This window comes from Aulonocara sp. 'chitande type north' Nkhata Bay, linkage group LG1 (assembly GCF_057382095.1).
Source record: "Aulonocara sp. 'chitande type north' Nkhata Bay isolate Kocher_YH1m ecotype deep benthic linkage group LG1, A_spYH_male_GT1.1, whole genome shotgun sequence".
NCBI lineage: Eukaryota > Metazoa > Chordata > Actinopteri > Cichliformes > Cichlidae > Aulonocara > Aulonocara sp. 'chitande type north' Nkhata Bay.
Window position 1 is genome coordinate 23,919,417 of NC_141344.1, and position 14,703 is coordinate 23,934,119.

Sequence of the window (14,703 nt, forward strand, 5' to 3'; positions counted from 1 at the left end):
ACTTGGTAATAAGAAGGCAGAATTCCTGAACTTCCCTCTTGACATCCTTCCTCTTAGACCAACCTTGGGTTATAATAACAAATAAAAAATATCCACTCCTGGTGTTTTAACATAAAACTTCAATTTAATCTACTTAAAGCACTCACGGCAACAAATATCCTACAGCTGCCTCTTGCTTTTACATTTAAATAACTTTTAAAACAACAAAAATACATTTTAAATCACAGCACAACATGTTTGTTACCCCAAAGCACACCACTGAAATAACAAACTAATGTAATGTGAGCTCAAGATAAAACTGAGCTGTCTGAAAGCTGCTGCCAGTGATGTGCATTAGTTAAACCCCACAAGACTAATTAAAAAAAAACTGGCACAATGTAGCCTCCTATTAGTCTAAGGACTGAGCACATTGTGGCTGATGTTGTATACTGAACAAACAGAGCTTGTTTGCACTCTTCTAACCAGCCAGACTGCATCCTGGTGCTCCATATCCAAAAACCACAGGAGAGCAAAGAAGCCAACAGCACATATTTTTTTAAAAGCCACCTAGCACCTCATTCATTCAATTCAAACAAACACTCAGTCCACACATATAACTAACTCCATCCCCCACGTTTTTACACATAGGAAGTAATGTGAAAGAGACAGTTGCTTTTCAAGTACCGCTCTCCTGTTCTTGGCACGCCAAACTGTGGGGAGGGGGTTAATATTGAAGGGCTCAGCGTGGCTGGGGCACGGCCCTCGTGATCAGAGGCGTGATTATAATCATTGCAGACATGGTCTCTCATATGACACGCATGGACCATACAATAGCAAAGTCAAAAAGGCTAGCTGGTCGCAGACTTACACATATGTGCATGCACATACCTCAGCAGGGCATAAAAAGTGAGATAATGTGCCACTGATCTCGTGGTTTAATCAGTAACATAAATACAGAACCATATCTCTACATGTTAACTGGGAAAGTCAATGAACACCACAGTTATGATCTTAACCTTCGACCGTAATCTTAAACCCACTTCAAAGGTGCACACTCAGCGTACTGCAAACACTGCTCGCATTACTCATGCACTCCCATCCAGCTTGTCAAACTGGTTAAACGAGACACAGCCAACCAGATATTCCTGTTCCATTGTGCTCTTTCATGTGCACAAACGATTTTGCGCGTTTTCATGATGCCACTTCAATCCCACAGTCAGTTCAGTTGTTTCTCAACCTCTCTGCTTTACCTTCGCCCAAAAGTCACAGATCACACATGTGATTATATTCTTTCCTGAATTTTCCCATATAGGTCCAATAGAAAAATGTGCATGTAAACAACTAGCATGGAATTTCACAGCCTATGAAAAATTTAAAGTCTCCATCTCGAAAGTTGCGCTCTATCTGACCAGCAATAATGGTAATTGCCTGAATGCAAACATTTTACCAGGAAAGGAAAAGAATAAAGTGGGATTCTAAGTGACTGTTGTCTCTACAGTGCTGTTTGGAAATGCTGTTTAACAGCTTACTGTAGTGGAACAACTCAGCATCCAGTTGTGGGCTTCCACCCTGAACTACTTACTTCATTCATGTATTAACTGTGATGAGATACTCTCTGTTCTCAGAACAAAACAACCAGAAAATACTGGCAGGGCAATCGAACGGCCGCTCTCCCTCCAACGAGAGAATAACAACACTATTATCTGTCTCTCCCTTTGTGTCTTTAGTTTTGCCTCATTTCTGTCCCAGAATCCCCCTAGCATGACCCACAGCTATTTGGCTGTGAATGAGGAAAACAATGGACCGAATTATCTGCCTTCAAAAACTAAATCCTCGAGTTTAATTTAATCACCTAAAGTTACAGAGTAGCTTTACAAAAGAGTCCTAGGACTGCATTCATTTCCATTTGGAAGAAGGGGAATAGGGTCAAGGCCTGTGTTTCCCCCTCTGTGCTGCCAAAGTCATCACAGAGGGGGAAGTGGAGGAGATGGGATCGTATAGCACGTAATTGTTAGATTAAGAACCCTTCTACTGAGAGTTTGTAGTTGGGAAACAGAAAAGTCAGCAGAAGGTTTAACAGTTGGTTAATACTGTGAAATGCTCACTCGTGGTAAAATTCCCAGGGGACCAATGTGACCGGAGCAGCTTTGACTACGATAGACATAAACAGCGTGTGGCTGAGCCCACACCGTGGAGTGCGTGGGCTCGTCAGCTAAGCAGTTTGGAGTGAGAGCAAACACTGTTAAATCTGCAAAGTAACACGTTCGGTAAACCTTTGTTTGCAACATTTTGCTAACCAAAAAAGTCCTTCATATTTGACAAATTCACCTTTATTCTTTTGCATAACAGCATAAAGTCCAGCAACACCAGTGTGCCAAACCACAGGCCATCAAACTCCAACCTCTTTGTGTGAACCCAATGCCAACTCCTGAGCTCAGGCTTAAGCACACAAACACACAGTGTACATGCTAATTAAACATTTCATTATTTAACCATTAATCTCCTAAATGGAAAAATAATAACCAGGCAGAAGTGACAGGAGAAACGCCAGCGGGCTTAAGACGAAAAAGAACAGGCAGTCTTGAAAAGAGCAAACAGAAGGATTTTGGATTATATGGACAGTAATGGTTACAGGTATCTGGTAAAAGTTCCTAAATCAGCACTCTTAAATTAGCCCTGGCCTCTATGGGACTGTAAAACGCTTTCGTTCGGTGTTACTCTGCCAAAAGCAGACGCCAAAGGCACACCCTCTCTTCATGTTTGAGGTGGAATACTGTACTAAGGATACCGTAGAGCAATCTGATAGCTGTGGTTAGATCTGAACATCTGGCTTAGCATCCACATCTTTACTACAGTATGTACTGTAAGCTGGAAGTATGGTCAAAGAAATTTCTTCTACACGTGTCTGTAAAAGACACTTGGCTGCAGATCAGAACTCACCACCAACTGCTTGTCAGGCAAACAGTGAGAGGCAGCCAGTATCTCCTGGAGAATACCCACCAGCTCATTTTCTTACAGCTGACAGTGCACATCCTGGTAGCAACATGGAAACTGTAATGACTTTGTGCTAGATTTTATTCTAGTGCTAAATACAGAACAATATTCAACAAACAGAAGTTCAAGTAAAGCTTGTTTCAATTTCTTACTTTAGAAAGAAACTAAGTTTAAATGCTTTGTTTAAATAATAAGCTTAAATCTCCTTGCATAAATGCTAAAACAGAACAATCATCAAGAAGATAAAAAAAAAAGTAAATCCGTTGGGCATCTTTCTTTGGCTTTAGACAACAATTCTGATGGCAAAAGAACTAAACGGGACAGGGAAAAAAAAAGAAGAAGAAGAAGATAAAAAAAAGGCAAAAAGGAAAATCACTGCCTGGCTAATATTAGCTAACCTGGCTGATATTAGCTAACCTGGCCAATATTAGCTAACCTGGCTAATATTAGCTAACCTGGCTAATATTAGCTAACCTTCCTGATATCAGCTATTGGTAGAGCCTGACTGATGTAAGGTTTTTTAAACTGATATTGATGGCAGACAGCCACCATGCGTTTGTGTATTTTTATTATTATGCATGTTTATTTTCAGTCAAGCAAAAAAATGTGATTTATCAGCTGATATTTTTTTCTCTTAGGAAACAAAACAGAAACAGATTTCACTAATATTTGCTATGTGTATCTATTTGTGAGTCCTTACTAAGATTACACAAGAATCCTGTTTAAAAACGAATCTTGTTTTAATAGTATGATTTGCTCTGTATAGTTTTTATTATCATTTATTGGTTGAGCAGGCTGAGTAAATCAGCTGATACCCACTATTTACCAATATACTGGAATGTGCATTTCTAAATAACATTTCTAATTAAAAAAGTAGAGATCGGAGAAACACCCTCCAACAATGGTGTGAGTGTTACTGTTGTTGTAGTTTGTCCACCAGAGGGAACTCAGCAAGTCATGTTTGGATTACCAGAAGCACAACAACCGTCTGATCCTAGCATCTAAACCAGTAATCCACGACTTGTCGTTATAATAAAACAGGATCATTTTTAACCCACACTGCCATATCATTGTAGTAAAGACTGCACTTAACAACTTTTAAGAAATGTTTGTGTTCTGTGTCTGAAAGAAAGAAATATCAGCTGCTATATCAGACTTTTAAAAACAAATATCAGTATCGGTGAATCATATATCTGTCAGGTTCTAGTGAAAGTAAACATAATAACAAGAGACACATCAAGCCATGCCAGCCTCGCTGTATTTTACTGCTGCTTAACAGCTAAACTGAGTTAAATGCTAACAAGCCTCTTAAAATGATAACAGCTCCTTAAATAGAGCTAAAAAAAAAAAAAAAACGTACAGGGAGTCTTTACTGCTGCTAATGTAGATAAAATTAATAACTGTACTGGTCACTGGTCTCAAGAAGAGTAAAAACCCAAAGCTTATAAATTTAATGCCATGTAAACCTTTACCTGGACCACTGCATTATTATCATAAGGTGAGCATATCGATAGATTTACACATGCAGCTAAGCATTAAATTATAAGCCAGACTGTCGCTAAATATGACGAGAATAATGCAAAATTACTGCTGTGTAAACCAGTAAGGTTTCAGAGGGCAAATTTAAACCCTACTCTTCTAAAATGTCATGTTGCCTGATTTTAAATTGATTTTTTTCAGGATTAACTTCTATATTTGGGAAGGCCTGAAAATGCACAAGCCTCAGGGGAGTCTTCAGGAGTACGATGACCTCTGATGCTGAGGAGTGTTTTGACTCTGCTATCAGCCACAAGGACATGACAACCGATTGTAGATAGTGAACAGACATAACATCTTTCCATATCTGGAGAGTAAGGGGGTTCATGTGTGAGATTAGAACTTTAAAACCGGATGCCGATGCCGGCTGTAATGTGTGCATGAAGATGAAATTTCATAGTGAATTTATCTAAATGCTGTACTATTCATCTGTATCTCCTGAGGAATTATCTCTCCTCAACGGCAATCCAAGTATCATCATAAACTGCATTAACATTAGTCATCCTGTTCTTTATTTAGAGGTTCAGCAGTACATTAGTGTACATGAGCTATGTTAACACTCTGTAGTGTGGACGTACCGTGAGGCTCCAGTTTACGTGGGGCACCTTGGTGTGGATGTTGAGGCAGAAGATCAGGAGGAGGACTCCTGTCACCACAAGAGCACTGCAGCTGACAAACTCAAAGAAGTAGACCCCTCCACAGGGGGAACACATCATGATAGTTTCTATGCAGATGAAGCCGATGAGTGAAAGGACCTGAAGTGAGAGGGAAGACGACAGGAGAGACAAGAGTTAAAATAAGATACAAATAAGATACACTTTGTTTATTCCACAGGTTGGGAACAGCTTATCTCAATAAAATAAATACAATATCACAAAATCAAATAGCCTGGAAAGATAACGAATGGAAAAACTTAACAGAAAACTGAAAAAGTGCAGTGTTCAAATGAGCTTAATAAGAGACATCTAACAGAGAAATGCAGGTATCGTGGTGTGAGATGGTAAAGATTTTCTGTATATGTCCTTGTGGCAGCAAAGCTGAACCAGATGTTAGAGGAGGTCTTTAGCTGGTGCAGAGGGTGGTCAGGGTCTATCAACATCCGTTCACCACAGCCACAGTCATGCTGATGACCTCTGCATTGTTAACTGGGGAATCCAAATACTGTATTGATTCAAACTGGATCCAAACAAGAACTGTAACGATGGGAGAAAATTCCCCCGACAAGCGATATGGACACAATCCCAAAGCTAGAAGTTCAGTATTCAGGCCATAGACAAACTCCTTTACAGTACTGCACAGGACTACGCCGTCTTTACTTATAACTGGTACACTGATTGCACATTTTATCTTATTATGTGCAGCAAGGAGGTGCTTTGGTTAGCATTGTCACCTTATTGCAAGAAAGCTTCTAATTCAAAGCACAGCTGGGGTTTATGTGTAATTTGCAAGTTCTTTACCAAAATACCAGCATTTATATGTTAAGACTTCACTTTATAATCCATCGTTTCTGCACGCCAAAGACAACTGCTGGTTCTAAATTTGGCTATGGATGACAGGAAGATAAAGTGCTCATATATGATAAAGCACTGCACAAATTTATGTTTAAATGTAGTCTCAAGCACTTTGAGTGCTACTATATCACATTTACCACTCTGAAAAAAATCCTGCAGCCAGGTACAGTCACACTGTCCAGGAAGCATGAGTGTGGTGCTAATAGTGCAGGGATATATTGAGTATATTATGCCAACAACAGGTTAGATAATTCACTGGCTGATTAGTGAATCATCTCTAAAAACTAAAAACTAGGTCAGCATGAGCAGTCTGCATTCATTATCCTAGAATGGAGTTCATTATTCAGTCTCTTTTCTGAATAACTGTGTCAGACCTTTGACAAAATATGTCTGACCTTCATTTCTGAAGCTTGGACAAATCTGACAGTGAGTCTTACCAGCGACGCCAGTTAACAAATGATACGCCAGCACATTAAATACAAAGTATATAAAAACTTAAAATATATACATGCCTAGTCAGTATATTGAATATAAGCATAAAGAATACTGTAAGTTATTTCTGTAAGATTATGGGATTGAAATGTCAAACTTTCCAGTTCATAAAGCGATTGTCCTATGAATAGACCAGAGTCTGTGATCCCATGAGTTCTGCTCCTGGCAGTTTGTGAAGATGCCCGCTTCCAGCCAACAGCCATCAACAAACCACAGTATGGGAAGAATTCTGCTACTTAGGTGTTCTTCTGCCATCTAGACCCCGACAAAACCACACACAGATTGCCAACTGCCTAGGAGCAGTCCAAAACCAAGAGGCATAGCAAAACCATGAAAATGCAACATAATACCGACCTGAAGTAGCTAAGAATCAGTTTTCTAATTTTATGCAAACTGCAAAGGCCAGTTTTGCATGAGCAGACGTGAAGGATGTGATAAGAGACTCCAGTTTTCCTTTCTCTTTCATTTACAAATGTTACCCCTGAAAGTCTACGCAATGTTAGTGAAACTTCACTCAAGGTCATTTAATGCAAAACAACAGCAATCACATATCAGACATATGCAATTTACAGATCGAACACAATCTGTTTGACTAATAATTCACACACAGTCATCTCATCCACACTCAACAAAATGCACTCAAAAAAAAACAAAACTTTGCCAAGGAACAGCTTCCCACTCCTCAGTGTTACTTGGAAGATATCCTTTGAGCTGATAAAACATCAGCTTGCAAGCATCAACCCAGCAGCAAAGCGCAGCGGCATAGCTGAGTATCGTTAGTTGGTGCTGCTTTACTGCCTCTTGGCCTGGATGGTTTTCCATCATTGAAGCAAAAATGAATTTTGATGTATTGAGATATAATAAGAGCCATCGCCTACTGTTTGCATCTGTGTTTTAGCAAACAAGACCTATTCATAAAAGATCTAAGAAGCACAATGGCTTGCAGGATCTGTGCTTCATTTACTGTATGCGGGTTGGTTGTGAATCACAAAGCCCATATTTGAACATGGAAAAATAAATACTAACTTTCGTGCTAAACAGTTTCTGTTAAGATGATTTCGGATTATTGTAATATTCCATGCAGGAATGGCTTTTTGTCCAAGTTGTTAAAACATTAAACAAGGAGCTGCGCTCAAGTAGCAAAGCTTGAAAGGTAAGATCATTTTTTGCTTTTCAAAGAAAGTTACTGAAGAAACTGGGTCAAGTTTGAGGCAGGTATTTTTTTTATTTCACTACTTGTCATTACTAACAAATCTATGCAGTTTAAGCGCAAACAGCATCCCCTTTTCTTTGGCTCTGGCTTATTTTAGCTACTCAACTGTCTCTGTGTCTTCTGTTGCAAAAGAAAAATGATCACTTTAACAGCAGATATTTGTCCTTTAACTACATTTTACATTAAAACAAAACATTTATCAAAATAACATCATGTACAGTAGTTTATACGAGTATTGAGCTAACTCGTATTTATTTTTCTTCCAAGGAGCCAGGCTCTTGGGATTTCCATTTTTGGAGGAATTTTGTTGTTGTTGTTTGTTTGTTTACCTACTCCAGCTGATGAACCAGTGCTGTGTCTGCACATAACAGACCACTTAGCAAAGAACCTATTTTAAATTGTATTTTTAGCCACCTTTGTGATAGCCTGTCAATTTGGTATCTCTCAGCATCTCAGTATGATGTGGAGTGTATCAGTATCCATATTAGTATCTGAACGTTACATCCTTAGGAAACACACAACAGAAAAAATCCAACAGAGACCTGACACGCGACCTGAGAGATGCCCCTGTCCCGGTCTGGGAAAGGATGAGTGTCAAAAAGCCATTCTTAAAGAAGGGACGCAGGTAGGAAAGGCTGAGGAAAGCCAAATCAAACAGGATCTGACCTGAACATCCGGTCTTATAAAGTGGCGAGTGCGAGTGCACGGGTCAGAAAAGGGGTACAACAGTGAGTGTCTGCAGCCATCTGTAAGACACAGTGGAGGCTCTATCGTGGTTTGGGGTTGGATTTTAGATCTTTAAAAAGATCTAAAAGATGTTTAAAAACTTTTAAAAGATCTTTAAAAACTGATGGACGAATGAACGCAGAAAAGCACCATCAGATTTTCATTCACCATGCAATATCATCTTGAAAATGTCTCATTGGGAATGGCCTAATTTTCCAGCTTGACAGTGAACAAACACACTCATCTAATGCAGTAAAAATATATCAGGATACAATAAAGGTGGTCATACCAAATATTGACTTTCAAGCTCATTAGAATTGCACCAACTCTTTTTCTCCTTATATACCTGTACTTCCACGTATGTTTTCACGTGCTTCTAGAAATCACTGCATCTATTTCCCATTTTGCTGGCAAAATATAAAAGAAGGAGGGATTGCTCAAGACTTTTGCAAAGTACTGTAATCTCTGAGTCACAATTGCAGCTTCACAGTGTTGTGCGGGTCACATGAATAGCTTATTAAATCCCACAACATTTAATAAATTTACCCACATTGTGCTTGTGCTGGCACACCCAGTCAGTTCAGGCACATTAATTTAAACAGCCATCCATTTTATTTTAACTGCTTATCCATCGCAGGGTCACAGGGAGTCTACTCCAGTATCCTGCTAATGCAAAGACCATTTAAACTTTAGAACCGTCATCTAACCTGACATGCACGGCGCTTGTAGCACAAAGCTAGAGCTTAGCTAACTTGTGGGACTAATTAAGTAAGGTCCATGGTAAATATGTGCATGTAGGATACTGAGCATTCAAAGAACTTCATTCATTTAGACAGCATTTTATTCTCGACTATCCCACACCAAGTGCAATATGGGGTCAATTCGGATTCAGTATCTTCCCCCATGTGGGCTGGAGGAGCAGAGGGTCAAACTACCGAACACGCGATTAGCGGACAATCTACCCTCCCTTCTGACACAGCCAGTTTCTTGGACTCTCGATTGTAGATAAGTGTTGGTTAATCAGTGAGATGAAGCTGAAATAAAAGAACTATCTCTACCACTACACTCCTACACCTTGTTGGCCACCCATCCATCCATCCATCCATCCATCCATCCATCCTCTTAACTGCTTATCTAATTCAGTGTCACGGGCCGGCCTGGTGGGTGGGTGTTATGTTACAAAGAAGCAAAGAATAAACTTCTAAATGCTCAAACATGTATGTTTCTACACTAGCATAACTAACAAAGAGCAAGTCTAGCAGATTTTATCTCAGAAAACGATCATTTATTCAACCCTGTTTATCCTGTTCAGTGAGCAGAGCTGTTGGATGACTGGCACTGGTAAAGCATAAGGGGAAAACCCTCCACAGTTTGTCAAACTCCAGTCTGATCATTTAAATCTCTGTCTGTGACATTACCTCACAGGAAACCGAAAGGAAGAGAAAATAAGTCGACTGGGCAGACTATCGTTAGGACAACAGTTGAATTGTGTGCAGTTGCCGAAGCCTCATTAGAGTGTGTAGCTGGATAGCAGCCTGTCTTTGACTGAAATACAGCTGAAAGGGTCACACCCAAACAGGAATGAAGTGCACTGCACTGGGAGATGATGTAATGTCTCTCAAAGAAAGCATATTACTTCCTCCATGCCCCTGTGTAGCAGGTGTCAGGCAGTCACAGGGGAGGAGGCGGAGAATTGCAAGCACCACACTGGATAATTTTGTAAGTAATGATTATACGTCAACCTTCTCTCTTGTTCAGTCTATTCATCACGCATCGTATGTGCAGGAACAAATGTGTCAGCTTTCTTTCCCTTCTTTCTCCTACATGCAAACAAGTCCTTATCTCAGGGATTTAGCACATTATTAGTTGCCTTAAGGACATCTTGGATGCCGATCCCCTTCTTATACGCCATCTGTTGTGAACAGATAATTAAAGGAGGAGAATGGGAGGCTTTATTGTTGAAACTTTGCAACACTATGTGCAGGACTTCCACACTGTACTACTTCATGCAAAAAAAAACACCTTAAAAACGACCCAAAAGATTGAATGTGCTTTAGCAGGAGCTCACAGTCGGGTATGAGATGGAAAATTTACCCTGAATGCTGGTTAAATTTCACCCCAGAGGAAAAGTGTGTTGCTGCACATATGCAACAGCATACATGTCTCCCCTCGTGCCTGCACAACATTCCTGTTGTCTTTATGCCATCCTGCAAGATCCAAATAAGTCGTGTTTCAACCACACGAGAGTAAAGCACATGGCGTCTCTCTCGGTTAAGCGTGTGCTGACATTTGGGAGCATATGGTAACTTCATTACACAAGATTTGGAGAAAGAACACCTCTCCTTAATATTTAACCTCCACTTGTTAGAATATTACTTTAAAAAAAGGGCAGGATACACACCATAACAGAAAAGCTGTTATTTATCATGAAGGCATGAGCCTTGCTGGGAAACAGTGTGATTGATAGGTGTACTATAAGGCCCAACAAGGTATCAAATTCCTGTCACTATGTCGACGTGCATGATGTGAATATCAGCTGGACTTTGTTGACCCGGTCACAAAGAGACAAAGACAAACCTGCTGTCAGGATGGGCGCACCTCGATCAGGTTACCTGCCACTGAGAGTTTGTACTGCTCAGTGCAGGGCCTACAGCAGCAGCATCACATGTATCAATTCACCCAAGATATGACAGGTGACTGGCCCCCTTAAAGATTTTGTAAATGCATATTTGTGAAAAAAAGGAAGTATGAAAAAAGGAAGGTTTGAGGGGATTAAACCCAACTACTTTAGTGTCTTTCAGCCATTTATTCAACTGTTTAACACAGAATTCAGTCAAACAAATTTATAAAACAGGATTCCACTTATAAAGCCCTTTAGGTTGATTGGACATAACAGATAAAGGCTGCCGTCAGCAAATCTATTCTTACTTGCCAATAAACAGATGGCAGATAACGAATAAATACCTAGTCGATACAGACGTCCCAACCATAAACTGGAGCATCGAGTGTACTGCTGACAGTAGACTGCTGCCATTTGCTACATGATGCCCTTTTGCAGTGCATCTCCTCCACATTGTTTTGCTTGTTTTTCCAGCTCTGAAAGATCATCACTGCTCCTTGGCTGGCACAGAGTGAAACAATTAGAGGAGAGAGCAGTAAAAATGAAAGCCGATGAAGCCATTAATGCTTGGCAGGATGCCTTTAAAGGCCTCTTCTCTCAAGGCCTCCTCTAAGGCACTGAATATAAACTTGGATGACTTTGACTGGTCCTCTCCTTGTTCACAGAGGAGAAATGTGGCTATCTGAAACTGCAAAAGTACTCCCACGCTTCTGAAGTCTAAAGTACAAACTGAAGATTATTAATAGATATGAGATGACGCTTGTTCTCTTGTACCCACAATGCCTGTAATACAGATTCTACTTCAAATACCTCAACTGATTTTTTTAATGAGTTATTTATGCGCTATTCATGACTTGGCCTATTTTGGGGTATCACAACTAAGTACTTTTTCTGGAATAGAGCAAAATGAGACTTTGAAGTATCACAGATATTTTTGTAAACAAATCTAGAATTATTTTTAGGGCAAAGTCTTTGCACAGATGCTTGTGTTTAGACAAAACTTAAGACATAAGGAGTTTGGCTTAAATTGTTAAATGAGAAAGAAACTGCTATTCAGGTAATCTACAGGCACACCTCCCAAAAAACATACATAGCATTTTTCACTTTGCAGGAGCAGAATCATATATATATATATATATATATATATATATATATATATATATATATATATATATATATATATATATATATATATATATATATATATATATATATACATATATGCAATTACATTAAAACCACAAAACCAAGCACCTGGATGTTTGCACAGGTGGAGAATGTAATTTTATGGTGTCTTATGTCTGGGCAGAGGATGTGGCTCTGTGGCTAAAAGTAAAAAAACCAAAAGAAATTAATTAACCAGCAAAGTCTAAGGCAATACTCAAACATTTCCGGTTTGCTATGAAATGCGTGAAGATTATAAATCTAATACTTTTAAGTTACCGCCTGCTCCAAACTTCTCCCACGCTGATGACAGAAGGATTCCTAGCCTTCCTTCCCACATACAGGTAAACATCACAGGTGTGCAACAGACTGTGAGCTTCTCTCAGACCACTGGGACACTCAGCCACCCACAAGCTAAAAAAAAAACAACCTTAAAACTTTTTCTGCATAAGTTTTTAAAGTATTGCAGAGAAACTGCCTCCCACATACATTGTTCTCCTCCGTGTTGTTGGGGATACACTCCAACATGTGTATGAGTGTAGCCCCGTAGTGAATTTTTCTTGGCAGAGGAAGAAGAGAAATGGTCCCAGTTTGATAGATGTTTCCTCCTCTGGTGAGTTATCAGATCTTTGGGACCCTTTCATTGTGCTTTGTTGTTGCCTCTTATCCCAGTTCAGACATCTGGTTTGGGTGAACTGATTCAAAAATTCCATCAGAAATGTGTTTTCCACTGACTACAGCGTGAAAAGAAATGGTGATAACACTTTTTATCCTCAACAGCAACTGAATGGGTAACACATACAGGTTTTCCCAGGTGCCTCACCGAGTACAGCCGTATTTGCACACGTGTTTAAGTGGTCTGGAGCAGCAAACAGCCACACAGTGAAAAAATGGAACTACTTGCAAATATGCAAGTGGTAACTAAAAGTTATCAAGACGTTCAAGGAGTGCAAGTGGCAAATGGCAGACATTATTAAACACTATAAATCCCTCTGGAATAGTACCCTATTATGTAGGAGCCATTATCCATTCAAAAACAAGCTCGCCTCTATACATTCACTAGTCATGGGGTGGGCATACTGTTGAAGTGACCTCTAGTAGGGATGCAGTGAAGGTTAAGCCAGGACCGGTGTGGCTAACTTTAGAATGAAACCTCGGGGTTATTATTGCACATAAATAATAAGTAAGGTATTAATGCTTAGCATACAGCGAGTTTAACTATAGCTGCACTTTATCGTGTTTTGCCCCCTGGAAGTTGAGTTTTCCTCCACATGTTAGTTGCTGATCAGCAGAAGTTATGCACCAACGGTGCGTCACAGCTTGGCCACTTACAGGAAGGCTGGACATCTCTGAGTATTACTGCAACGATGTCGCCATGCTTTGACTTACCACTTCAACCACCTTTAAAATCCCCAAGTATGACTTGAGGTACTCCATGTCGCACACTATCCCCCCAAAAACGTTCCGCGAATGGACGGGCTCGGTGGTGGGCTGGTAGGGACTGCTGGCCCCGGAGATCATGGAAGTGTTGGAGGCCTCGCCGTCAAAGCCCTCCGTCTCCTCGGTGGTCCTCATGATTTCTGGAGAAGCTGAACTCTTTTTTTTTTTAAGAGAGAGAGAGACAAATGGAAACCGACGCTGCCAGTCCTCCTGGATCTACCTCACTGCGCGGCTTATGTGACAGAGAGCACACTTTGTTCCACGCAAGCTGGGAGCAGATGGGGAAAACAAACCGGACAGTCCACTTCTCGTAGCCACCCCGAGGTGAAACCGCAACGGTAGTTGCTCTTTAACATCGCGTGCAGGACTGGTATAGGATCAGTGCAGCCACCCCCTCCACCTCCAGGCGGTTCCTCCCGGTTCCAGTGTTGCGCCTCTCTAAAACAGCCGCACTTAGAACTATGTTAGGTGGGTCACTTGTTCGAGTCCTTGTGCCACTCACTTTACCACGGACGACTCCGGTTAGTTCGGCAGATCGGGGGGAAATGCCTGCCGTGCTGTGAGACCGAAAAACATTCACCCATTGTGGCCCAGAAGAAGCGAGAGAGATCCGCGCTGTCTCCTGTTGTAAACTTAATTATGCAGCCTCCACAGCAGCAGCAGCAGCAGCGCGCAGTACGGCTGCGTACGGACGCCGCTGTCCCTCGCTGTGGATGGAAAGCAGGCTTGTCTCCGCCCTCCTGAAAACTGCACATTCTTCAGAGTAGGCTCTGCGCCCGGTTTAAGTGCTCCCAAACAGCCTGCAAAACGAATCCAGTCGGAACCACGCCGACAGTACCGAGCCCCTCTCACACACTCACATTCGTCGGTGTGACCGTGCAGCATTTGAACACCAGCCAGGCCTGGTGACACGATTTCTATTTTCCCAAGGGGATTACAGTGTATGGCTGCTTGTCTTTATATGGAGTTTAAAACCCACTGAATATCACCATCATGATCCACATAGCTTTTTTTTCCTCTTACGTTTT

At 40.8% G+C, this 14,703-nt stretch overlaps 1 protein-coding gene across 1 annotated transcript in view; it reads right to left on the reverse strand.

The window, feature by feature from the left end:
• Positions 1-14,396, reverse strand: part of cmtm4 (CKLF-like MARVEL transmembrane domain containing 4) — a 20,225-nt gene extending 5,829 nt beyond the window's left edge. Inside the window, exons 1-2 of the mRNA XM_086289404.1 lie at positions 13,625-14,396; positions 5,088-5,264 (exon numbers count right to left, since the gene is read on the reverse strand). Coding sequence (XP_086145530.1) covers positions 5,088-5,264; positions 13,625-13,810 — 363 coding nt within the window. The 5' untranslated portion in view covers positions 13,811-14,396. The remainder of the gene's footprint in view (positions 1-5,087; positions 5,265-13,624) is intronic.
• Positions 14,397-14,703: the final 307 nt, after the last annotated feature.